At 38.8% G+C, this 26,116-nt stretch overlaps 1 protein-coding gene across 3 annotated transcripts in view; it reads left to right on the top strand.

Moving 5' to 3' along the window:
* Nucleotides 1-26,116, top strand: part of RNF13 (ring finger protein 13) — a 180,962-nt gene that overhangs the window by 68,172 nt on the left and 86,674 nt on the right. For 2 of the 3 annotated variants that reach the window (XR_013813151.1, XM_079764177.1), the window contains exon 5: nt 25,586-25,673. Coding sequence is in view for 2 of the 3 variants with exons in the window: in XM_079764177.1 (XP_079620303.1) it covers nt 25,586-25,673 (88 nt within the window). In the remaining variant the exon portion in view is untranslated. Of the gene's footprint in view, nt 1-25,585; nt 25,684-26,116 lie in introns of all 3 variants that reach the window. The other variant, XM_079764178.1, reaches the window with a different exon arrangement.

Here is a 26,116-nt window from a genome sequence, read left to right as displayed (position 1 = left end):
ATTCAAACAACAGAGGAAAATTCTTCTTCTTTTTTAACCAGGAAAGTAATAATCAACAAAGGAAAAATGCTAAAAAATATTAAATTACATATACTTTACCCTAACCCAATGAAGCAATGTTATTCCAGTAACTTTATTTATTTATTTTAAGTATATTTTTATTGATTTCAGAGAGGAAGGGAGAGGGAGAGAAAGAAACATTAGTGATGCAAGAGAATCATTGATCAGCTGCCTCCTGCAGGCCCCACACTGGGATCTAGCCCACAACCGGGGCATGTGCCCTGACCACCAGAAATCGAACTGTGACCTCATGGTTCATAGGTCTCATAGGTCAACACTCAACCACTGAGCCAGGCCAGCTGGGCCAGGTAACTTTATTTACACATCTCTTCCCCACACATTCTTTTGCTTCAAAATCAAGATATTCAGATTACTCAGATACCTATAAATGATGAATGTTTAATTAAGAAGGAGAGATGGGGTCTAAAGGAAGATGGAAAGGTAGCTAATATCATTGAACTTATATTAATAAGAATGAAATGTCATGAGAGCCTAATGCTGTCTTCTCTGGAATAGTTGCTCTCAACATGGCCTCCAGTGATACTAAAATAATGTGGAGAAAGAATGGTGTTGGAATAGGATTTAATCTTCGCAGTTGTCTCAAGTTGCTAGAACTGCCCAAATTCAGTGTGTATAACCAGGGTGGCTAGCAGAGGCCAGGCCCCTAAACCACCCAGTATCTGTGTTATGCTATGTGTGTGGGGGTGCATTTTGACTAAATTACCTTTTGTGTTTTGAAACATAGCACACACAGAAAAAGTAGTTATAATTATGTATGTATGTACAATTTAAGTTATAGTAAAATGAATATTGGATTACTCACTACTCTGCTTAAGAGATACCTGCTACTTATTTTTATTTTATTTATTTTTTTAAAAATAGATTTTATTGATTTTTACAGAGAGGAAGGGAAAGGGAGAGTTACAAACATCGATGAGAGAGAAACATCGATCAGCTGCCTCCTGCACACGCCCCACTGGGGATGTGCCCGCAACCAAGGTACATGCCCTTGACCAGAATCGAACCTGGGACCCTTGAGTCCGAAGGCCGACGCTCTATCCACTGAGCCAAACCGGTCAGGGCTACCTGCTACTTATTAATGCTAATTAAAGTTAACTATTTCAACCAGACCAAATTAAAAACTTTATTAGGTGAATTATCTTTTAGATTTTATTGATACACGGACCATGTTAAACTAGTATTAACACCTGATCGTCATGAAGGAGTTTCCTATTTGTAACATTTTTATAATAATTTCAAATGTTTTAATAAAGTGATGTTAAGTATACCATAAAGTGGTTGCTTATTAAAGCAACTCATTTGATCTGTCTTGTGTTTGAAAAAGCTTGTGATGGGAAAGGTTTTTTGCTAAGGCTAGAGCAAACTTCAGCAGTACAGTGCATTTCCTGTTTCTTTATGTAGATTCTTTTCTTTCTGATCCCTAATATTTATTTTCTTTCCCTCTCTCTTGGTTGTAGCCTAGCCAATGCATGGATATATCTTTACTTATTTCAGCTGCTTTGGAGTTGAACTTTTAGTACAGTGCCTAGGCCATCAAAATTAATAGGCAATAAAGGGAGGAGTGTAATTAAGAGGTCTGTCACTGGTAGTGCTGAGCATCACAATTCTCATTGTAATTGCTCCATCTGTTATTTTTCAAATGCAGTATGAGTTCCTGTCATTACTTGGAAATCCCCAATAGGCTGATAGCAAGTTCAGAGAGTAATTCTTATGCTGCAAAAGAAAGTTCTTCCATCAAGCTTAATTTACAGTTGTGGATGGGTTGAAACGGTGCTATGCTGTGTTAGGATGAGAAATAATTAAGATATGGTTGGATATGAATCCTATCAAGGTCCAAAAAATGTGTACTTATATTAGAGTCTTCATGTTCATATGCACTTTAATATACACAGGGAACTAGAGAATATTATATGGATTCCTTTGTTAAACTTAAGTTGCAATTCTGAAAATTAAACATTTAGGCAGCTTTTAACTAATGTATTTATTTTAATTAATAGCTCATTGTAAAGTAAAAGTTTTTTTATTTTTTTTATTTCCAATTTTTTTTATTAAGGTATTATATGTGTACATATCTTACCATTGCCCCCCCCCCACCCCACTCCCATATATGCCCTCACCCCCCAGAGTTTTGCGTCCATTGGTTATGCTTATATGCATGCATACAAGTCCTTTGATTGATCTCTTATCTCCCCCATCTCTCCCTAACCTTCCCCCTGTAATTTGACAGTCTGTTTGATGCTTTACTGTCTCTGTATCTATCTTTTTGTTCAATTTTATAATGTTCTTTATTATCCATAAATGAGTGAGATCATGTGGTATTTTTCTTTCATTGACTGACTTATTTCATTTAACATAATGTTCTCCAATTCCATCCAGGTTGCTGCAAATGATGAGAATTCCTTTTTTATGGCAGCATAGTATTCCATTGTGTAGATGTACCACAGTTTTCTGATCCAGTCATCTGCTGACGTGCACCTAGGCTGTTTCCAAATCTTAGCTATGGTGAATTGTGCTGCTATGAACATAGGGGTGCATATATCCTTTCTGATTGGTGTTTCTAGTTTCTTCGGATATATTCCCAGGATTGGGATTACTGGGTCAAATGGGAGTTCCATTTTCAGTTTTTTGAGGAAACTCCATACTGTTCTCCACAGTGGCTGCACCAATCTGCATTCCCACCAGCAGTGCACGAGGGTTCCTTTTTCTCCGCATCCTCGCCAACACTTGTCGTTTGTTGATTTGTTGATGATAGCCATTCTGACAGGTGTAAGATGGTACCTCATTGTTGTTTTGATTTGCATCTCTCGGATAATTAGTGACGTTGAGCATGTTTTCATGTGTCTCTTGGCCTTCCTTCTGTCTTCTTTTGAAAAGATTCTATTTAGGTCCGTTGCCCATTTTTTTATTGGATCATTTATCTTCCTTTTATTAAGTTGCATAAGCTGCCTGTAGATGTTGGAGATTAAACCTTTATCAGTGATGCCATTTGCAAATATGTTCTCCCATGCAGTGGGCTTTCTTGTTGTTTTGTTGATGGTTTCTTTTGCTGTGAAAAAGCTTTTTATTTTGATGTAGTCCCATTTGTTAATTTTCTCTTTAGCTTCCACTGCCCTAGGAGCAGTGTCAGTGAAGAATTTCTTTTGGCATATGTCTGAGATTTTGCTGCCTGTGGATTGCTCTAGTATTTTTATGGTTTCCCGTCTTATGTTTAAGTCCTGTATCCATTTTGAGTTTATTTTTGTGTATGGCGTAAGTTGGTGATCAAGCTTCATTTTTTTGCATGTATCTGTCCAATTTTCCCAACACCATTTATTGAAGAGACTGTCTTTATTCCATTGTATGTTCATGCCTCCTTTGTCAAATATTAATTGAGCATAGTGGTTTGGGGCAATATCTGGATTCTCTATTCTGTTCCATTGATCTATATGTCTGTTCTTGTGCCAGTACCAGGCTGTTGTGAGAACAGTGGCTTTGTAATACAGCTTGAAATCTGGTATTGAGATCCCTCCTACTTTATTCTTCTTTCTCAGGATTGCTGTGGCTATTCGGGGTCTTTTTTTATTCCAGATGAATTTTTGGAGAGTTCTTTCAAGGTCTGTGAAATATGCCGTTGGTATTTTAATTGGGAGTGCATTGAATCTATAGATTGCTTTGGGTAGTATGGACATTTTAATGATGTTGATTCTACCAATCCATGAACATGGTATGTTCTTCCATCTGTTTACGTCTTCCTCTATCTCTTTTTTCAGTGTCCTGTAGTTTTCCGTGTATAGGTCTTTTACCTCCTTAGTTAAGTTTATTCCTAGGTATCTTAATTTTTTTGGCGCGATGGTAAATGGGATTGCCTTTTTAGTCTCTCTGTCTGTAAGTTCACTATTGGTGTATAGAAAGGCCATAGATTTCTTCTTGTTAATTTTGTATCCTGCTATATTGCCGAATTCCTTTATTAAGTCTATTAGTTTTTTGACGGAGTCTTTTGGATTTTTTATGTACAATATCATGTCGTCTGCAAATAAAGACAGCTTTACTTGTTCTTTTCCAATTTGGATGCCTTTTATTTCTTCTTCTTGTCTAATTGCAATGGCTAATACTTCCAGTACTATGTCAAACAGGAGTGGTGAGAGTGGGCATCCCTGTCTTGTTCCTGTTCTTAGGGGAAATGTTTTTAGTTTTTGTCCATTGAGTATGATGTTTGCTGTGGGTTTATCATATATAGCTTGTATTATGTTGAGGTATGAGCCTTTTATTCCCATCTTGTGGAGAGTTTTTATCAAGAAAGGGTGTTGGATTTTGTCAAATGCTTTTTCTTCATCAATTGATATGACTATGTGATTTTTATCTTTCAATTTGTTTATGTGATGTATCACGTTTATTGATTTGCGGATATTGTACCATCCTTGCATTCCTGGGATAAATCCTACTTGGTCATGGTGTATGATCTTTCTGATGTACTGCTGGAGCCGATTTGCTAGAATTTTGTTGAGGATTTTGGCATCTATGTTCATGAGGGATATTGGTCTGTAATTCTCTTTCATTGTGTTGTCTTTATCTGGTTTGGTATTAGGTGATGCTGGCTTCATAGAAGGAGCTTGGAAGTGTTCCTTCCACTTGAATTTTTTGGAATAGTCTGAGGAGGATAGGTTTTAGTTCTTCCTTGAATGTTTGGTAAAACTCTCCTGTGAAGCCATCAGGCCCCGGGCTTTTGTTTGCCGGAAGCTTTTTGATGACTGCTTCAATTTCGTCCATAGTTATTGGCCTATTGAGCTGTTTAGATTCTTCTTGATTGATTTTTGGAAGGTTATATTTTTCTAGGAATATGTCCATTTCCTCCAGGTTGTCCAGTTTGTTGGAATAGAGTTGTTCGTAGTATTTTGTAACAATCCTTTGTATCTCAGCAGGGTCTGTTGTTATTTCACCTCTTTCATTTCTGATTTTGTTTATTTGGGTCCTTTCTCATTGCTTCTTGGTGAGCCTGGCTAGAGGTCCATCAATCTTGTTTATCCTTTCAAAGAACCAGCTCTTGGTTTTGTTGATCTTATGTATTGTTTCTTTGGTCTCTATGTCATTTATCTCCGCTCTGATCTTTGTTATTTCCTTCCTTCTGGTTATACTGGGCTTTTCTTGCTGCGCTTTTTCTAGCTCTTTGAGTTGTAGGGTTAAGTAATTTATTACCATTGTTTCTTGTTTTTTGCAATAGGCTTGTAGAGCTATGAACTTCCCTCTCAAGACTGCTTTCGCTGTGTCCCATAGATTTTGGATTGTTGTGTTTTCATTGTCATTTGTTGCCATGATGTTTTTTATTTCTTCCTTGATCTCTCTGGTGACCCAGTCCTTGTTTAATAGCATGCTGTTTAGTCTCCATGTGTTTGATTTCTTTGGATTGTATTTATTGTAGTTGATTTCCAGTTTTATGCCACTGTGATCTGAGAAGACGCTTGTTATAATTTCTATCTTCTTGAATTTGAAGAGATTTTGCCTGTGACCCAGCATATGGTCTATCTTTGAAAATGACCCATGTGCACTTGAGAAGAATGTATATTCTGTGGCTTTGGGGTGAAATGTTCTGAAGATGTCAATTAATTCCATCTGGTCTAGTGAATCATTTAAGATTGCTGTTTCTTTGCTGATTTTTTGTTTAGAGGATTTGTCCAGTGGTGATAGTGGGGTATTAAAGTCTCCTACTATGATTGTATTGCTATTAATCTCTCCCTTGATATCCTCCAGGAGTTTTTTTATGTATTTGGGTGCTCCTATATTGGGAGCGTACATGTTTACCAGAATTATTTCTTCTTGTTGGATTTCTCCCTTTAGTATTATGAAGTGGCCTTCCTTATCTTTTGTTATGGCATTTACTTTGAGGTCTATTTTGTCAGATATAAGTATTGCTACCCCTGCTTTTTTTTCATTTCCATTTGCCTGAAAGATATTTTTCCATCCCTTCACTTTCAATCTGTGTGAGTCTCTTGTTCTGAGGTGGGTCTCTTGTAGACAGCATATACATGGGTCGTGTTTTTTTATCCATTCAGCTACTCGATGTCTTGATTGGAGCATTTAGTCCGTTTACATTTAAAGTTATTACTGAAAGGTATTTGTTTGCAGTCATATCTATTTTTGTGTCTGTATTCCTTCTTACCTGTTTATTTCTTCTTTTTACAGTATTCCCTTTAGCAATTCTTGCATTGCTGGTTTGGTGGTGATAAACTCCCTGAGGCTTTTTTTGTCTGCAAAGCTCCTGATTTCCCCTTCAATTTTGATTGATAGTCTTGCTGGATATAGTATTTTTGGATTCAGTCCTTTGCTTTGCAACACTTTGTATACCTCCTTCCATTCACTTCTAGCTTGTTGTGTTTCTGATGAGTAATCATTTGACAATCTGATGGGTGTTCCTTTGTAGGTAACTCTCTGTCTCTCTCTTGCCGCCTTTAGGATTCTCTCTTTATCATTTATATTTGCCATTGAAATTATGACATGTCTTGGTGTGGGTCTTTTGGGGTTGATCCTGTTTGGGACTCTCTTTACTTGCGTAACTTTTATCTTTCCCATATCCGGGAAGTTTTCTGTCATTATTTCTTCAAATAGATTTTCTAAACCCTGCTGCTCTTCTTGTCCTTCTGGCAGCCCTATTATACGCATGTTACTTCGTTTCATGTTGTCCCGAAGCTCCCTTAGGCTTTCTTCCTGCTTTTTAATTTTTTTCTCCAATTGCTGTTCAGCTTGAGCTTGTTTCTGTACCTGATCTTCTAACTCACTAATTCGGTCCTCTGCTTCTTGTAGTCTACTGTTGAAACTTTCCATGGTGTTTTTGATTGTAGCTATATCACTCTTCATTTCTTCCTGATTCTTGCATAAGTTGTTGATTTTCTCATCCATCCGTTGTATAAATTCCACGACCATTACTCTGAACTCCTTTTCGGTCATGTTGCAAGCTTCAGTTTCACTAATTTCCTTTCTTGGCGACTCCACATTTTCTTTCCTCTGTGAGATATTTCGTTTCCCCATTCTGGCTATTATCAGAAAGCTCAAGTTTCCGTTTGCGTGGACCTGGGCCGTGTGCTGTGGGGACTTCGCTCCACCCAAGTTTCACTGGAGTGCTCTGACACTAGGACGTGTGGCTGCCTTTGGTTGGTGGGAACCAGACTTGCCCAGGGTCAGTGTCCCCAGTGTTCTGTGTGGTCTCGTGTGCACACTTGGAATCAGGGGCCCTGTCTGCACCACACTGTTGGTATGCGCCTAAAATGAGATCCTTAGGATGTGCCAGGAGTCAGAGTTTCCCTGTGTCTGCACCAAGACTCGAGTGTCAAAGTCTCTGTTGCCTTGTGAGGTTTCTCGTTGAGAATCAGGGTCCCTGTGTGTGCATGCACCAACAATTGGGGTCGCTGGCTCTTAGTGTGAATGCGCTGTGAGTCAGGGATCCCAGGCAGCTGTGTCCGGCGTGCCAAATTCCCTGAAGTGGAGCTGCGTCCTGTGTGTGCTCTCTCTACTGAGCCAAACCGGCTAGAGCGCACATTCTTAAAATCCTGAAGGTGAGCTGACTCTGTGGTGCACTCTCCCAAAGTCCCGGAAGGGTGGCGGAGTCCGTCCTGCGCGCCAACTTCCCCGAAGGGAAGCCCTTCTGTGCACGCTCTAAGATTCCCAGAAGGGGGAGCTGTGACCCGCAAGCCAAATTCCCCGAAGGGGAGCCCTCTGTGCGCACTGACAGATTTCCCCGACCGGGAGCTGCTTCTGTCCCGCGCTCGCCAAATTCCCTAGTGGGGAGCACGTCCCTGCGCAAAGCTCTGCAGCTTGGGCAAGGGGCGGGTCTATCAGTTACTATGGCGCTCTCGGCGCGCCTGTGAGCGCTCAGCAGCTTGGGGGAGGGGCGGGTCTATCAGTTACTATGGCGCTCGCGCGCCTGCTGGGAGTGGGGTAGGCTCTTTGACTCACAGAATTCTGCTGAGAAGTCTGGATTCTTGTTTGTTGGTCTGAAGCTGTGATAGCAGTTCTCTGTGCCCAGTGGCTGCAGGGTCCTGGTTTGTGTCAGAAGCCAGGATCCGCGTCTCAGGCAGCTCTGTTTCCCAAGATGGCGTGGTCGTAAAAGTTTTTTTTTTTTTTAAAGTATCTTTACTTCAGACTAATAACAATCATCAGAAATAGCTGCATATAAAGGTTTATTTATTTTTTATTGTCACTGAGAATAAAAGGATTATTTTTAGTTTTAAATCTTTAGGACTAATCATGTGCCAGATACAATATTAAAAATTCATTGGAAACAGCCACATTCAAAGATCTGCAAACAAATGACTTTGATTTTGTGATGGTATGTTGCAGAATATTATTGTTTCAGTAAGTGGAAAAGTACCAATCTCTTTCGGATTGCAGACAACCTACAGAACATTAAGAACTCCTTATATAAATGGGTTTCAAACTTTTTGACTGCAGCCCACACGATGACATTTATTTTTACTCATGCCCCTATATATCACAACACACAGCCTATAATAAAGTTTTATGAAACAGTAATTTCCTGTAATACTTATGATACTCTGGTATACGAATGTTTCTTTTAGTTAGTTCACCAAGGTCCACTAAGTTATTTTATTACCCATAATTTTCACCACCCATATATTTAAAGATTGCTTTCCCATGTACCAAAGACTGACTTAAAATGCTGCCACTGAAATATAACTTAAAGTCTTAATTGATTTTTAAAGTTTCAAGGATTTTAGCTTCTGTTTTCTGCTATACTTGAACAAATAACTATGCATACAAATACAGATTTTGCTCACCTTAACAAAATTTTTTAATGAAACTAATAAATTCAGCTTATCTCTAAGCCTAAATAAGTGTATACAGTTGTAACTGTATATTTAACAAATGCTGAATATTCTCAGAACATCACATAAAATAATGGAAGAAAACACACCTTTGTACCACCATAATAAATGTCAAAAAGCTTCATCATTAAAATCATGTACTTTTTCTTGGGACTTTTAAGTACTTAGTTTTTTTCAAGTTTAAAAATCATAGGGTTACTTCTTTGTTTCTTCACCAAGGGTGCAGTGAGGTTGGAATGTCTACTAGTAATCTACCAGTGGTAAGCACAGAGAGAAAGGAAGTGATATTTGATGAGTAACAATGAGGAGAAAAACTTGCTAAGGGCTGGTGAAGAATGTTCATGATCCCCAAGTCAAGTTACATTTGGTGCCTTTGACTTGAGAAAACTGAGGAAATGCAAAATATTTCAGTAAAATTTTTATCCACAATGACTGAAGTAAAATTTTTGGCATCTTTGTTAGGGGGAACTAACCAACAGATAAAAAGACAATTTATTTTTTTGTGGTATGTATCTTGCTGGGTAGGGCTGGATAGACAGTTACCTTAGTTATGATTTAGTTTGATTAAACAGATATTTATGTGAGAGAGATTCTTCTAGGCTTGAGATATATACAAATAAGGTAGTTCTTTTTCTTAGGAACATAAGTGTGTTTTTCAAAATGCTCTAAATGTTATGAGATCTGTTTTTCAAGGTGATAGTAGGCTTAGTTTTCTTATAATTAATTTTTTTCCAAAAAAGCATGATAAAATGATCTTTTGTATTTTAAGGTAATACTTTATAAATTATTACAAAATTTGTTTTCTAGTATTGATTTATATTTGTCTTTACATGAAGCAGGATTATAGTTTTATCTTTTTGAGAAATGGTAAAATGAGTTCACATTTATGTTATTTTATTAGTAAACCATGACAGTTGAAAATTATTACATTTAAAGTTAATTATGTGATGTTGGCTTGATTAAAGTGTATCTGGTTGTCAGAGTACCCAGATGGGTATTACAAAAATAATGCTCTCAATACAAAAACTTGTGATTTATATAACAAAAATGAAAACATAGGGGTATCCTGTTGAAGTTACCAGTGTTAGTAAAATAGCCCCATTTTTTTGTATTATGACTTTCTCCTTCCCATGGTAGCATTCTCCTATCTGTGAAATCGTTACCACACTTACAAAATTTAATATTGATAAATAATATATGTAAATAATATAATATACTGTTTTATATAGTATATTCTATCTACTAATATAGAGTATATGTTTAAATTTCCTAATTGTCCTCAAATTGTCTTATATAGCTGTTTTGTCCTTAACCATTTCAGAATCCAATCATGGATCACATGTTGAACCAGTTGTCCTGTCTCCTTTAATGTGCAATAGTTCTTGATCCCTTTTCTCCCACCTTTCTATTTCTGTATTTCAGGTTAGATAATTTTTATTGCTTTGTCTTCAGATTCTCTGATCTTTTCTTCTATATTGTCTAATCTTTTGTTAAGCTCATCTAGTGAACTTTTGTTTCTGATATAGTATATTTCTTCTCTAGAACTTTCATTTGCATTTTAAAATATGTTTGTGCTAGTATGTGTATATTGTATATCTTCCATTTCTTTCAGTGTTATATTCATATTTTCTTTCAAATTCTTGAACATAATTTATATTTTATATAGTTTATATTGTTTTTGTAAATAAATATAATAAATTATTGTCTGTAATAGCTGTTTTAAAGTACTTGTCTGCTAATTCCCTACCTGTGTCATTTCTGGATCAGTTTCTTTTGACTGATTTTTCTCCTGATTATGGGTCACATTTTCCTGCTTCTTTGAATGTCTACTAATTTTTTATTGAGTGTTGGCCATTATGTTATATTATTGAGTGTCTGGGTTTTGTTGTCTTTCGTTAAAGACCAATTAATTTTAATTTTGTTTTGCTGGCAGCTGAGTTATTTGCTAATGAGCTTGATACTTTTGAGGCTTGTTTTTAAAGTTTAAGTTGATTAAGAGCAGTTTTTACTCTAGGACTGTTTTAGCTCTGTTGCTAAATTGTGTTTCTTCTAGGGTATCCTCTGAACTCCTTGGGTGTTCGAGGCAGTTTCTCCTCTCTGACAGGTCAGAACTTGAAATTCTCCTGACCCTGTTTGAACTCTGGAAATTATTCATCATAAACTTTCCAGTAGTTCTTTCCCCAGTGGGATTTTTCCATTCTCAGAGAGTCTCACTATATACATACACATCTTTATGTTTAACCACAGAACCAAGGAGCCCCAATGTAGATTTCTGAAGTACTGTCCCTCCTCTGTGGTACTCTAATCTGGAAATTCAAATGTGAGCCACCTTGGCTTCTTTGAACTCAGATCTCTGTGTCCATAACTTGGTGAGACTATTGTGCTGTGCATCACTCTACATTGCTCTGCTAGGCAATCGTCCACAAAATTTCTCGAGTCCAAAAGCCAGGGTATTTGTAGGCATCATCTTGTTTTCATTCTCTCAGGGACAGTAGTCCTATGCTGATTGTCGTCCAGTGTTTGAAAGCAGCTGTTTCATAAAATTTGTCCAGTTTTTTTTGTTATTTATAAATTGAAGGGAAATCCGTATCAGTTATTCTCATGGTTAGATGCACAAGTTCCCCATCCTGTAGTTGTCTTTTGTGACACTGATATTTTGGAAGATTCCAGGCCAGTTGTTTTACAGAATGCTCCTCACTTAAGATTTGTCTGATTGCTTCCTCATGATTAGATTTAAGTTAAACATTTTTTGACAGAAATTCTACATATGAAATATTGTCCTTAATTTTAATTCTATTTCATTGTTCTATATGTGTATTCTTATGCAGTGCCTCACTGTCTTAATTACTCTAACTTTGTGGAATATTTTGAAATGGTAAAATTTGATTCCTTCAACTATTCTTTTTCCACACTGTCTTGATTATTCTGAGTCTCTTGAATTTGCATATGAATGTTAGGATTGGTTTGTTCATTTCTGGAAAAAAAAAGTGCCATTGAAATTTTGCTATGGATTGAGTTGAAATCAAAGGTCAATTTAGGAGTATCCTGGTGGGATCGGGCCTAAACGGGCAGTCGGACATCCTTCGAGGGGTCCCAGATTGGAGAGGGTACAGGCTGGGCTGAGGGACAACCCCCCTCCGTGCACGAATTACGTGCACCGGGCCTCTAGTAATAAATAAAAATGTCTTTATACTGTTTTCATAATAACTACTGATGCTGTTTATTTTGTTTAGATTCACTTATTTATTTCAGCCTGGAGGACTCCTTTTACTATTTCTCAAAGGGCTAGTGACAGATTTTCTTGTTTTTGTTTATCTGGAAATCTCTTAATTTCACCTTTATCTTTTTTTAAAATATGACGCACACACAGAGAGACATCTCTTTGTTGTTTAACTTATTTATGCATTCATTGGTTGATTCTTGTATGTGCCCTGACAGGGGATTGAGTCCCCTACCTTGGTGTATTGGGATGATGCTATAACCAACTGAGCAACCCAGCCAAGGCCTCACCATCTTTAAAGGATAGTTTAGTTGGATATAGAATCTAAACTCAAGGTGTTTCTTCTTCCGACCTTTTCATACAATTATAGATGACTAGAAGCACAGTGCACGATATTTGTGCATGGAGGGGGGTTTCCCTCAGCCCAGCCTGCACCCTCTCCAATTGGACATCCCTCTTGCAATCTGGGACTGTTGGCTTCTAACTGATCACCTGCCTGCCTGCCTGATCACCCCTAACTGCCTCTGCCTGCCTGCCTGCCCAATCACCCCTAACTGCCCTCCCTTGCCAGCCTGATCTCGCCCCCAACTGCCCTCCTCTGTTGGCCAATTTGGTTCTTATTGGTCGGTTTCTATGCCAGTCAGTGTCAAAAGCTCTGCCTCCTAGGCAGCCATTGGCTCCCCACAGCACCTGGGTTTGGTTTTGATTGGTCAGTTTCAATGCCAGTCAGCATCAAAAGCTCCGCCTGCTAGGCAGCCATTGGCTCCCCACAGCACCCAGATTTGGTTCTGATTGGTGAGTTTCTATGCCAGTCAGCGTCAAAAGCTCTACCTTCTAGGCAGCCATTGGCTCCCCACAGCACCCAGATTTGGTTCTGATTGGTTGATTTCTATGCCAGTTGTCAGAAGCTCCACCTCCTAGGCAGCCATTGGCTCCCCACAGCACCCAGATTTGGTTGTGATTGGTCGGTTCCTATGCCAGTCAGTGTCTCTGGGCCTATCAACGGGGCCTGATCAGAAAGGTGGGGCTGATCAACAGCCCCAGTGGAGGCCTGGAGAGAAATGGAGGCATGGCTGCTGGGCAGACTGGGAGAGAAAGAGAGAAGCAAGTGCTGATCAAAAGCTGCCACAGAGGCAACGGATCAGTCCCTGCTTCTCTCTTCAGGCCTCTCTCTGGCCCTGATTTGCAGCCCCCTCAGCAATCAGTGCTGGGGCACCTCGGCGCTGGGTTGCCATGACCGCAGGACTGACTTCCATTGGTCGAGCCTTGGTCGTTACTGGTCGTTATATATTAGGATTATATCAACTTGCAAATTAATAGCATCTTACTTTCTTGTAATCTATGTTTATTCTTTCTCTTTTTCTTCCTTTCCTTTTTCTCTTTCCTCCTTTTTCTTCTCTCCTACTTCCCGACTCTATTATTCATGAGAAAGCTTTTAGTGTTTTATTAGAAAATATGACATTAATTGTTGTTGTTTTTTGTAGATAGCACTATTAATAGAAAATATTTTAAGATGTTAATTTAAAATGTGAACCTGAGTCTCTTGGGTGGGAAAGCAGATTGAAAGCAAAAAAAGAAAAGATGCTTTAAAATCACTGAATGTATTATATAATTAAATGGGAGTTCAAGAAAATTTAGTAATTCTCTTTCTTATTGTAAATCACTCAAGATACATCTCAAGATAGATGTATTTTTAAGATATTCATCGCTAAGCCAGGATAATTGAATGTCCCTAATATTTATTATGTCTTTCTCTATTTCTATTCTTATTACTTTACTTGTTTTAGTAAACAAAATTATAACTTTTCACTGAAATTTTTCTCTAAATCACACACACACACACACACACACACACACACACACGTATTTAAATTTCTTTATTGGTTAAGGTATTACATATGTATCCTTATCCCCCCATTACCCCTCAAACCCCCTTCACTCATGCCCTCACCCCCCCTAGTGTCTGTGTCCATTGGTTAGGCTTATATGCATGCATACAAGTCCTTTGGTTGATCTCTCCCTCTTGCCCCCACCCTTCCCTACCTTCCCTCTGAGGTTTGACAGTCTGATCGATATTTCTCTGTCTCTGGATCTGTTTTTGTTCATCAGTTTATGTTGTTCATTATATTCCATAAATGAGTGATATCATGTGATATTTATCTCTCTCTGACTGGCTTATTTCACTTAGCATAATGCTCTCCAGTTCCATCCATGCTGTTGCAAATGGTAAGAACTCCTTTTTTACTGCAGCGTAGTATTCCATTGTGTAGATGTACCACAGTTTTCTAATCCACTCATCTGCTGATGGGCACTTAGGCTGTTTCCAAATCTTAGCTATGATGAATTGTGCTGCTATGAACATAGGGGTGAATATATCCTTTCTGATTGGTGTTTCTATATTCTTGGGATATACTCCTAGAAGTGGGATCACTGGGTCAAATGGAGTTCCGTTTTTAGTTTTTTGAGGAAACTTCATACTGTTTTCCACAGTGGCTGCACCAGTCTGCATTCCCACCAGCAGTGCAGGAGGGTTCCTTTTTCTCTGCATCCTCGCCAGCACTTGTCATTTGTTGATTTGTTGATGATAGCCATTCTGGCAGGTGTGAGATGGTACCGCATTGTCTTTTTGATTTGCATCTCTCGGATGATTAGTGACTTTGAGTATGTTTTCATATGTCTCTTGGCCTTCCTTCTGTCTTCTTTTGAAAAATGTCTATTTAGGTCCATTGCCAATTTTTTGATTGGGTTGTTTATCTTTCTTTTGTTAAGTTGTATGAGTTCCCTGCAAATGTTGGAGATTAAACTCTTATCAGTGATAACAATGATAAATATGTTTTCCCATGAAGTGGGCTTTCTTGTTGTTTTGTTGATGGTTTCCTTTGCTGTGCAAAAGCTTTTTATTTTGATGTAGTCCCATTTGTTTATTATCTTTTTAGTTTCCATTGCCCTAGGAGCAGTAACAGTGAAGAAATTGCTTTGGCATATGTCTGAGATTTTGCTGCCTGTGAATTCCTCTATTATTTTTATGGTTTCCCGTCCTATGTTTAAGTTTTTTATCCATTTTGAGTTTATTTTTTGACTAAATGTATATTTTTATTCTGCATAAATTACTCATAATATGGTACATTTTAGTATATTCTTTTTGCTTCCTAATTATAATAAATGATGTTTTACACTTTTAATAAAAATGTTGAAATAATGAACTGAGCTAAAATTTGTATTATCATTGTAACTGGAAGAAAATATGTTTTTAAATGGTAACTATTCTGAGTCAAGCATCTTTTACCACGTAAAGATAGAAACACTGGGCATATACAGGAGCTGCATGTATGGTGTTTGTGGAATATCATCTGTCTGTCTGAAGTAATCCTTGTTCTGAGCTTGCCTTTTCACTGTTTAAACATCAGAAGTTATACTTTTTTTAATTTAAATTTTTTATTGTTGACACTATTGCAGGTGTTTTCCATTTCATCCTCTTTTTTTTACTCCCACCCACAAATTATTCTTCATGCAAAGGAAAAGCTATAATTCAAGTAAAGGCTTTAGAATTCAAAATGCATTTCAAGTAAAAAAATGTTCTTGTTTCATGTGTATCTCATTTTACATGAGCATCCAGACTGTTGTCTGATATAATAATTGGGTTCTTTTCAAGTTTTTTTTTCCATCAAGGAAAGTGACTTCTGTTGCATTTTTATTATTTTTTTCAGGTGTATAGCCCAGAAATATACAGAGGCCTGCTTATTTGTAGTATTTCCTCCCAGTGAAAAAGCAAAGTGCATTTCACTTAGTTCACATTTAGATATTAAGGAGTTTTGTTAAAGACTATAGGAAATGTGAAAAATCTGAATGGATTATGTCATATTAGAAGTTCATTTAATTATATATTTTCAGCAACTGGATAAAAGAGGGTGAAAGGATTAGCTAAAGAACATATATGCATACCACATGGATGTGGACAATAGTTTGGTGAACCTCAAGGGAGGGGGATTTGGGGAAAGGTGGAGCTGGGCAAAGGGTGGGTAAAAGGGGGACACCTGTAACTCTGTCAACATTAAAAATTTTTAATAAAAAAAAATATAATAAAGCCTAAGCGACTGTTACAGCAGAACGACCAGAACGACTGGTCACTATGATGCGCACTGACCACCAGGGGGCAGACGCTCAACACAGGAGCTGCCCCTTAGTGGTCAGTGCACTTCCACAGGGGGAGTGCTGTTCAGCCAGAAGCTGGGCTCACGGCTGGTGAGCGCAGCTGTGGTGGCAGGAGCCTCTTCCGCCTCCGTGGCAGCGCTAAGGAGCAGCGAGCCGAGTGGTAAGGAGCCCGCCACTAAGGAGCAGCAAGCTGAGTCATAAGGAGCGAGCAGGCAGGCTGTAAGGAGTGAAGGATCCAGGATTGCGGGAGGGATTTCCCCCGGGGGGATCGGGCCTAAGTCGGCAGGCGGACATCCCTCAAGGGGTCCCTGACTGTTAGAGGGTGCAGACCAGGCTGAGGGGACTGCCCCCCTCCAAGTGCATGAATTTTGTGCACCGGGCCTCTAGTAATATAATAAAAAAGAAATTGGAAAAAATATAAAATAAAATGTGTGGTGCTTATTTTTCATTATATAAGGCCCATAGTAACTGTTACATTATAATTTGTGTTTTAATCCTAAGTAAACCATACTTGGTTATTAATAAAATGACTTCTTAAACTAAAAATAAACAAAAACAACCAGATGGCTATATTTTTCCAAATATTTGTTGAAGGAATAAATGATTTAATTTACTGAAATGTCTAAATTTTTATCTCAAATCCCGATCTGTCAAATTTTACCTACCTAGGAAATATATGAATATAAACTGTTTCCCAGCTTTCCCATTTTTGGTTGAGTGCAATCCCCAAGTTCCAGGTTCAATAATGGGCTGCCTTGTCACATCAGCTTCCAAATCTTCAGTCTCTCCTCCCCACGCCAATCCAAGCACTACCAGATAGTTCTAAGCATTGCTTTAATCATGTCACCCCATGATTCAAGTGCATATTGTGAACCTTGGACAGAGGAGGCCACACCTCTGCTTTTCTGAGTGCCCTTAAGAAACTGCGCAACCTGTCCCCTTTTTGCTACCTCTCCTCACCTCTGACCAACCGCAGCAATAAAAACCAGTAATGACAACAATAATGACTAGCACTATTTACTATGTGCCAGGCACAAAGCACTATTTGAAGTGTACGTATATTAAGTCATTTAGCCTCAGAACAACTGTTTTAGTTGGGTTTATGCTTACTTTACACAAGTTAAGTTACTTGCCTAAGTTTATCCAGCTTGGAAATGACAGAGTCAGAATTTGAATCCAGGTAATCTAGTGTCTATACTTTTAACACCCCTGCTATTCTTCCTTTCAGTAACACTTGTGTTTACTTATTAGTAAGGTCACACATTTGTTTTTTTATTTATTTTGTTTTTAATATGCCTTGCTAGGTCTTGCCTTTTGACTTGTTATTTCTCTGTCTCCCATATGAGAAATTTCCCCAAACTCTTTTCACTGTTAACTCAAATTTCCCATCTCTGTTAAAGTGTAATTCAGGTTCCATAAAATCTGCCATAGATATTTCAGTCTATAGCCTTTTATCCTCTAAATTTTTATAAACTCGACCACAATATTTTAGTACTTTTCTTCTTGGCTTTTGCTCTGTTTTGTATACAGAAGCTCCTGCTTATGTGCAGGGGATGTGTTCCAAGACCCCCAGTAGATGCCCGACACCAAACCTATATACTATATACACACTGTTTTTTCCTATATGTACATACCTATAATAAAGTTTAATTAATAAATTAAGTGCATAAAGATTAACAACAATAATAAAACTTAGGTGAATGTCGTCTCTTTCTCTCTCTGACAACTGACCTGATAACCCAGATGGCTACTGACTATGGGGTTCGTAGTGCATGCAGTGTGGAAATCCTAGTAGTGGGATGAGTCACGTCCTAGGAGGGATGGAGCGGGACTGGGAAAGATTTCATCATGCTCCTTAGAGCAGCACACAATTTAAAACTTTTGAATTGTTTATTTCTGAAATTTTCCATATAATATTTTCAGACTATGGTTGAATGGGGGCAACAAACTGTGGAGATCAAAACTGCAAGTAAGGGGGTGGCTAATTGTGTAGATTTTATTTTACCCACAAGATTTTAAGGTTAATGTTTTCTGAGTTTTGATGCTTTCTCATTTCAATTCCTATTTACAGACATTTAAAAAATGTTAAATAGGGCTAGTAATCCTGGTTCTCATCCTGATTCATTTGGGAAACCCCATGTTTCTCTATCCAATCAAACAATGTTGTGTTCAGATCTCAGCTCTGCCTAAGTGTAACTTTAGGGCAATTTTGTTTACCCATCTTTTTTATTTTTAAAATACAGAAAAGAATATCTATATTGTAGAGTTGTGTTAGTTTTTAGAAATATACTAGAGGCCGGCAGTAATACAATAAAAAAGAAATTGAAAAAATTTGGCAAAGGGTGGGGAAAAGGGTGACACCTGCAACTATGTCAACATTAAAAATTTTAATTAGCCAAAACCGGTTTGGCTCAGTGGATAGAGCGTCGGCCTGCGGACTGAATGGTCCCAGGTTCGATTCCGGTCAAGGGCATGTACCTTGGTTGCGGGCACATCCCCAGTAGGGGGTGTGCAGGAGGCAGCTGATCGATGTTTCTCTCTCATCGATGTTTCTAACTCTCTATCCCTCTCTCTTCCTCTCTGTAAAAAATCAATAAAATATATTTACAAAATTTTTTTAAAAAAATCTGTATAATAAAAGCCTAAGCAACCATTACGGCAGAATGACTGGTCACTATGATGCTCACTGACCACCAGGGGGCAGCTCCTGCATTGAGCGTCTGCTCCCTGGTGGGCAGTGCACTTCCACAGGGGGAGCGCCCCACTCAGCCCGAAGCCGGGCTCATGGCTGGGTCCCCTCAGTCCAGCCTGTACCCTCTCCAATCTGGGACCCCTTGGGAGATGTCCGACTGCCAGTTTAGGCCCAATCCCAGGGAATCGGCAGTCGGACATCCCTCTCACAATCCAGGACCGCTGGCTCCTAACTGCTCACCTGCCTGCCTGCCTGATTGCCCCTAACTAACCCCCCCCCCCCCCCCCCGCCAGCCTGATCACTCTTAACTGCCTCTGCCTGCCAGCCTGATTGCCCCCCATGCTGGCCTGGTCACCCCCAACTGCCCCCCTGCCAGCCTGCAGCCTGGTCGCCCCACACAGCCTGCTATTCAGTCGTTACTGTTACTGTGACAGCGTCCCAGACAATTTGCATATTCCTTTATTATTAGTACTAGAGGCCCGGTGCACGAAATTCGTGCACGGAGGGGGGTGTCCCTCAGCCCAGCCTGCACCTTCTCCAATCTGGGACCCCTCGAGGGATGTCCGACTCACAATCCAGGACTGCTGGCTCCCAACTGCTCGCCTGCCTGCCTTCCTGATTGCCCCTAACCACTTCTGCCTGCCAGCCTGATCACCCCCTAACCACTACCCTGCCAGCCTGATTGATGCCTAACTGCTCCCCTGCCAGCCTGTTTGCCCCCAACTTCCCTCCTCTGCTGGCCTGGTCACCCCTAACTGCCCTCCCCTGCAGGGTTGATCGCCTCCAACTGCTCTCCCTTGCAGGCCTGGTCCCTCTCAACTGCCCTCCCCTGCTGGCCATCTTGTGGTGGCCATCTTGTGTTCACATGGGGGCAGGATCTTTGACCACATGGGGGCAGACATATTGTTTGTTGGAGTGATGGTCAATCTGCATATTACTGTTTTATTAGATACGATAGAGGCCTGGTGCATGGGTAGGGGCCAGCTGGTTTGCCCTGAAGGGTGTCCTGGATCAGGGTGGGGGTTCCCTTGGGGTGTGGGGCGGCCTGATCGAGGGGCCTTTGGTGGTTTGCAGGCTAGCCACACCCCCTGGCGACCCAAGCAGAGGTCCTGGTATCTGGAATTTATTTACCTTCTGCAATTGAAACTTTGTAGCCTGGAGTGGAGCCAAACCTCCTGCTCGCTCCGTGGCCGGCAGCCATTTCTGTTTGGATTTGTTTACCTTCTATATTTGAAACTTTGTAGCCTTAAGTGGAGGCCTGGGCCAGCCAGGGTGTGTGGAAAGCTTTGCTTCTTCCATTGCCGGGGGCAACCCTAGCCTCCCAGATCCTTGGCTGCCGCCATTTCTGTTTGGATTTGTTTACCTTCTATAATTGAAACTTTGTAGCCTTGAATGGAGGCTTAGGCTGGCAAGGGCAGGCGGAAAGCTTGGCTTCCTCCATTGCCTGGGAAACCCAAGCTTCCCTCCTGCTCTCTGTGGCTGTAGCCATCTTGGTTGGGTTTATTTGGATACTCGCTCTGATCGGCTGGTGGGCGTGGCTGGTGGGCGTGGCTTGTAGGTGTAGCAGAGTGATGGTTAATTTGCATATTACTCTTTTATTAGGTAGGATAGATATGTAAAGCAGCAATACATCAAGGCTACTTTAATTCATATGGCTTTTAGTCTGGAGCCTTGTAATATGTGATCTATCTACAGTTTCCCCCAACTCCTCATAGCTCTGTGTTCCTTAAAAGATTTCTACTTATGATAATCTTGACAGCATAATCAAGACTGTTTTATTCATGTTAGTATTACCAGTTTGTCCAGTACAGTAATAAGATGAGCTATTGTGTCATTTCCTAGGGTTTCTTTTAGAAGGTTCTTATTGTAGGCTCTTCCATTAGCAGTGTTTTTATCTTCTGATATACTGGCTATCCTATATAATAAAAGGCTAATATGAAAATTGTCCCCTCAACCAGGAGTTTGAACGGGAATTTGACCAGGGGGTGGGGCTAGCCAGCAACTGCCCGCAACCCTTCCCCCCCCCTCCAGCCGGCCTGGCCCGATTGTCCCAGATCGGTGCAGGCTGGCCAGACCACACCCATGCCCGAATTTGTACACTGGTCCTCTAGTTTATAATAATTAACACAGCAGTTTTATACTTCTTTAAACTCTTGGTTAGGTGTCACCTGGTCTACATTATCTAGTTGCAGGTAATTTTTGTATTAGCCACAATTTGAGCTAATAGCTCTGGTCAGTCTCCTTAAAAAGGCAGTTTGGCAATACAATACAGAAGACTTTTTAATGCATTTTTTCATTTTTCATTTCATTAGGAATTTAGATTTGTTGATTGTGTATACTTTTCATGAAACTTGGAGTTCTTCGCCTTCATTTGATACCATGTGTTTCAGGCTGCATTTGTGAGTGTGAAACCTTGCACATGCTTATAAAATGATTTAGGTTTTATTTTTGCTTCCTGTGATTTTAAAATTACCAGCTGCTGCTTATTTAAAAATGTAATTTAATTTGACTGATACTTTTTTTTTTTCCATTCATAAACATGGATATCTTTTCTGTTTGTTTTTATAAGCCTGTTGGTCTGTTTGTTAATGTGTTTATTGATTTCATTTCATTATTTTATTTTAGAAATCAATAAAAACAACAACAAAAAACCTTTGGGAAGACTTCTTGTTATATTTTTGAGAGCATATTTCTATTTTTTGGAATTTACTCATGAGCCTACAAGGATTTCTTCTTATATTAGTGTTTTCTAAGTTTTCTGTTTTGGAAATTTTATTTTTTTAGCAGAGAAAAGCTTTTGATACCGATGTAATTTTATATTGTATTTATGGAAACATTGCCATTTTGAATGTGTGAAAGAGACATTTCTCCTCAGTTACTTGGTGTAGTTTTAAGACTCTAATGACTAGTAGATTTAGTTATACACATAGAAAATTGTTATAAATCCATTAATTTGTATTGGTTTTGCTTAACAATTTGCGGGGGTGAGGGGGGCAGAAAGCCTCCTGTAAAATGGATGATTACTTCATCCATTCTTATCAGGAAAGTTCACGCATAGATAACTGCAGGAGATTTAAGGCCCTTAGGAAGGCTTGTTTTGGGAATGGGATAGTACATGTATGCATAGGTACTATAATATAAGGCACTACATAAAATTTTAAAGAAAAATATAAACAAACTGATGTACATACTCTATGCAGGGTGCCAGTATATGAGTGCATGTGGAAAAGGAATGGAATGGGGTGGGAGGGGGAGGGCTTCATGGAGATAATGGAATTTGAAGGCTTGTTAGGCATTCAGAAGACTGCCTGTTGCACGCAGAGATAATAGCATGAGCAAATAGAGAGGCAGGAAAGTACCTGACCTGTTTAGATATGCATGAGTATGGAGATCTTTTCGAGGGTGATTGTTTCTGCCTTCAAGTTCTGCACTGTGCCCAACATACAGTACCTTCCTTCTATGTAAACTCAACAAATACTTATTGAACTACAATTTTTGTTCATCATGGTTCCTGAGAACACCTTTCTCTGTGTCCTAATATATTGTGTCTTTGCTCACAATATATGTATTTTGTAGGAAAACAAGTTATATCATGTAATTTTAATGACTTTGTGCATTAATTGGTTTTAAAAAGAAACATAAACTTGTTTTATATTAGCAGAGAATAGCTTTGATATAAATTTCATATTTCTTAAATTGTATATCTTTGGGAAAAGTTTTTTGGATGTGTGAAGAAAACATTTCTCCTTAGGGACTTAGCTTTTTGGCAAGTCACATTAAAGCAGTAGATAAATTAATAGTGCCCTCGACCAAGCATACTTTTGTTTAAATAAAAGCTAAGTGAAATCTGTACTGCTATGGTAGTTTAATAAATAAATAATAGATTAACATATAAATCAGAAATAAGGTTTAGAAATTATAACATTTTAAAGAAGATTTCCTCCCACCCTTTGAAAAGCAGTAATATCTATGGGGAAGAAGTTGTGGGGCTGGCATTGTCTCAATTTTATTTGGATAACAAAGTCCACCTAAAAATAAAACATGTACACACTGACAAAAATTAGTAAACTTACTTTTTTGATCATTGACTTTTTCTTCCATGACCACAAAACATTCCTTATAACAGTTGTGTTGACCGGTTGATTTTCTTGCCATTATTTTTCTATGCCTAATTTTCTCTCTTGTGTTTGTAATCTACACTAATAAAAGAGTAAGATGCAAATTGACCGTACCTTCATGACGCCCACCAGCCAATCAGGAGTGAGTATGCAAATTAACTCAACAAAGATGGTGGGTTAATTTGCATACGCAGGCGCCAAGCGGCCGGGGGCAGGGTGGGACACTTGCGTCGTTGCCATGGCAACAATGCAGGCGTTCCACACCGCCCCAGCCGCTCTGGGCCTCTGGGCATGAACATGGGAAGGCAGAAAGGCGGCTCTGGCTGGAGCAAAGGTAGTGCCAGCCGCCAGGGGAAGGAAGGCCCATTCTTGCTCGAATCTTCGTGCATCGGACCTCTAGTATTTTAATGTTAGCTATTACTTTGAGCACATATTTTATACATTTATTCATTCAAGTAATATTTAATGAGTTCCTACTCTGCATCTGGCTATTTCATAGATGTAATAGAGGCTGTAAAAATGAACAATATTAATTTTTTCAGGAACTCTTATTTTGACAGTTTAGTTTTTCTCAGTGATAGGATAAAATTATTCTGATTAATCCACATTACTGTCTCTTTCAGAAACCCAATTTGTATGTGTGGGGTAGTTTTAGAGAAGTCAAGGATTGTAATTGTAGAAGAGAATTTTACCTGTGCAAAGCCAACCTGCCTGATTGGGGTTGAGTCGATGATCCTCACTCCTTACCTAGCATTAAAATCCAGAGTCTGTCTCATACTTGGCTGGCTTTTCCTTTACTCTTGGGAACCTGATTCTTTGAGCATTCCCTTACTCTTTGGAACTTGATTCAGGTTTTATTGTTATTAAATTACAGTAGAGTTTTGAATCATTATAATGCTGATAGCTAAAACAGAACCAATAGTAGACCTAAGTATTATAAAGAAACATTTTGAGAGACTTATCACTATGCAGTGATCATAAGATGATATATTTTAAAAGTTTCCTACCATGTTAAGTACCCAGAACTATATATATAGCTTTCAACATTTCAAAATTTTATTTTATATATATATATATATATATATATATATATATATATATATATATATGTAATGTGATTTATGTATGTGTGTATGTTTATGTATATTGGCTACCCAATTTTTATCTTCTTCTTTTTTTTAATCAATGGTCCAAAGGTTATATACTAAGTAGCTTAGGTTTGGGTTTATTTTATTTAAGACAGTGTTATTTTTAAAGTGAAGTGTAGTAATATGTTAGGTTACTTTTTAGATCTTTCAGGTGAGAAAATTTTGTCACATATCTAGCCATATTCTTATGATGCAAAAATTACTCTTTTAAATACTAGCTTTAGGAAAGATTAAATAGCTAGATAGAACCAAAGCAAGCAACTTTAGGCTGGATTATTTTTCATTTTTTCAAAGTTTTAGAAATGAATTTTAAAGAACATGGTTGATTATGAAGCTAATAAAAATAGCTTTTATTTGACTTACTTCTATGTGTTAGCCATAGTATTCACCATTTTAATATTTTACATGAAAAAAATATTGTTGTTGTTCTCATTTTAAAATTGGGCAAACTGAGAAATAAGGCAGAAAAATAATTTGCTCTAGTTTATCCCACTAAAAGTGGTGGAGGCAGATTTGAATTCCCAAGGGCCAATGACCCCAGCTTGATCACAGCAAATCTCTATCTCTTTAGAGCTGGATGGGTTTATTGTTTTGGATCCTTTTAGTATTTTAGCTTGTATTCCTATCCTTTATTTGCTCCTCATTTTACTTAACACCCTGAGTGAAATGAAAAAGATATCTAAATAAGTCCTTGATAACCAATGTAGAACATCCATTTGTGTTTCAAGAACACACTTGAGATCTGTTATATATATACTAGAGGTCTGGTGCATGAAATTCGTGCATAGCGGGTCCCTCAGCCCGGCCTGCACCCTCTCGCAATCCGGGACCGCTGACTCCTAATCGCTTATCTGCCTGCCTGCCTGATCGCCCCATAACCACTCACCTGCCTGCCTGATTGCCCCTAACCCCTCTGCCTGCCTGTCTGATCATCCCTAACCACTCGCCTGTTTGCCTCATCGCTCCTAACCACTCTGCATGCTTGCCTGATTGCCCTTAACCACTCTGCATGCCTGCCTAATCACCCCATTCCCTCTGCCTTATCACCCCTAACCCCTCTGCCTGCCTGCCTGATCGCCCCTAACCACTCTGCCTGCCTGATAACCCCTAACCACTCTGCCTGCCTGCCTGATCGCCCTTAACTGCCTCTGCCTCGGCGCCCACCACCATGGCTTTGTCCGGAAGGACATCCAGAAGGTCATGTGGCTGTCCGGTCTAATTAGCATATTATGCTTTTATTGTTAAAGATAAAAGAAGCCCCAGAATATGGTATAGACTTGTTGACTTATGTTTATCAAAGCTGAGGGACTTTGTGACAAAGCACTTTCTTCTTCATATCATTACTGTTTTCTGACTTGCAGGTTTTAAATGCACAGAGAGCAGGATACAAAGCAGCCATAGTTCACAATGTTGATTCTGATGAGCTCATTAGCATGGGATCCAACGACAGTAAGTACAGGTATCACTTTTCTTCTCTCCTGTTTGATAGATCTTTTTTTGTAAAACTTAACAAAATTCATCTCTCATTTTTTTTTTTTTAAAGCAGAATTTCTATTCTATCACAATGGTGAGTCCCTATTTTTAACACCCTTGGGACAATTTTATTCACAATAGAAATGGACTTGACTTATTCTTTTCCAAACAGTTTTGTTTTTTTAACCAATTTATTTCATTTTAGAAGATATGTTTATAGTTTGGTAAAAAACAAAGGAAAACCAAAACTTTAAGTAAAGATAAGCATGCTCAGTTAAGGATGCCATAAAAGTATTTTTCCTGATTTATTTAGAGATTCACAAGATTAAATTTTAGGCTCTGGGGCTAATGTATTCTTGTGGAATTTCAAAGCCACATACTTGTGCTTTTCTAAATACAATTTGGTTATTAGCCACTTA

The sequence above is a fragment of the Cnephaeus nilssonii genome (assembly GCF_951640355.1).
Source record: "Cnephaeus nilssonii genome assembly, chromosome: 3".
NCBI lineage: Eukaryota > Metazoa > Chordata > Mammalia > Chiroptera > Vespertilionidae > Cnephaeus > Cnephaeus nilssonii.
The sequence above is the reverse complement of the archived record's forward strand: the minus strand, read 5'-3'. Positions and strand labels throughout refer to the sequence as shown.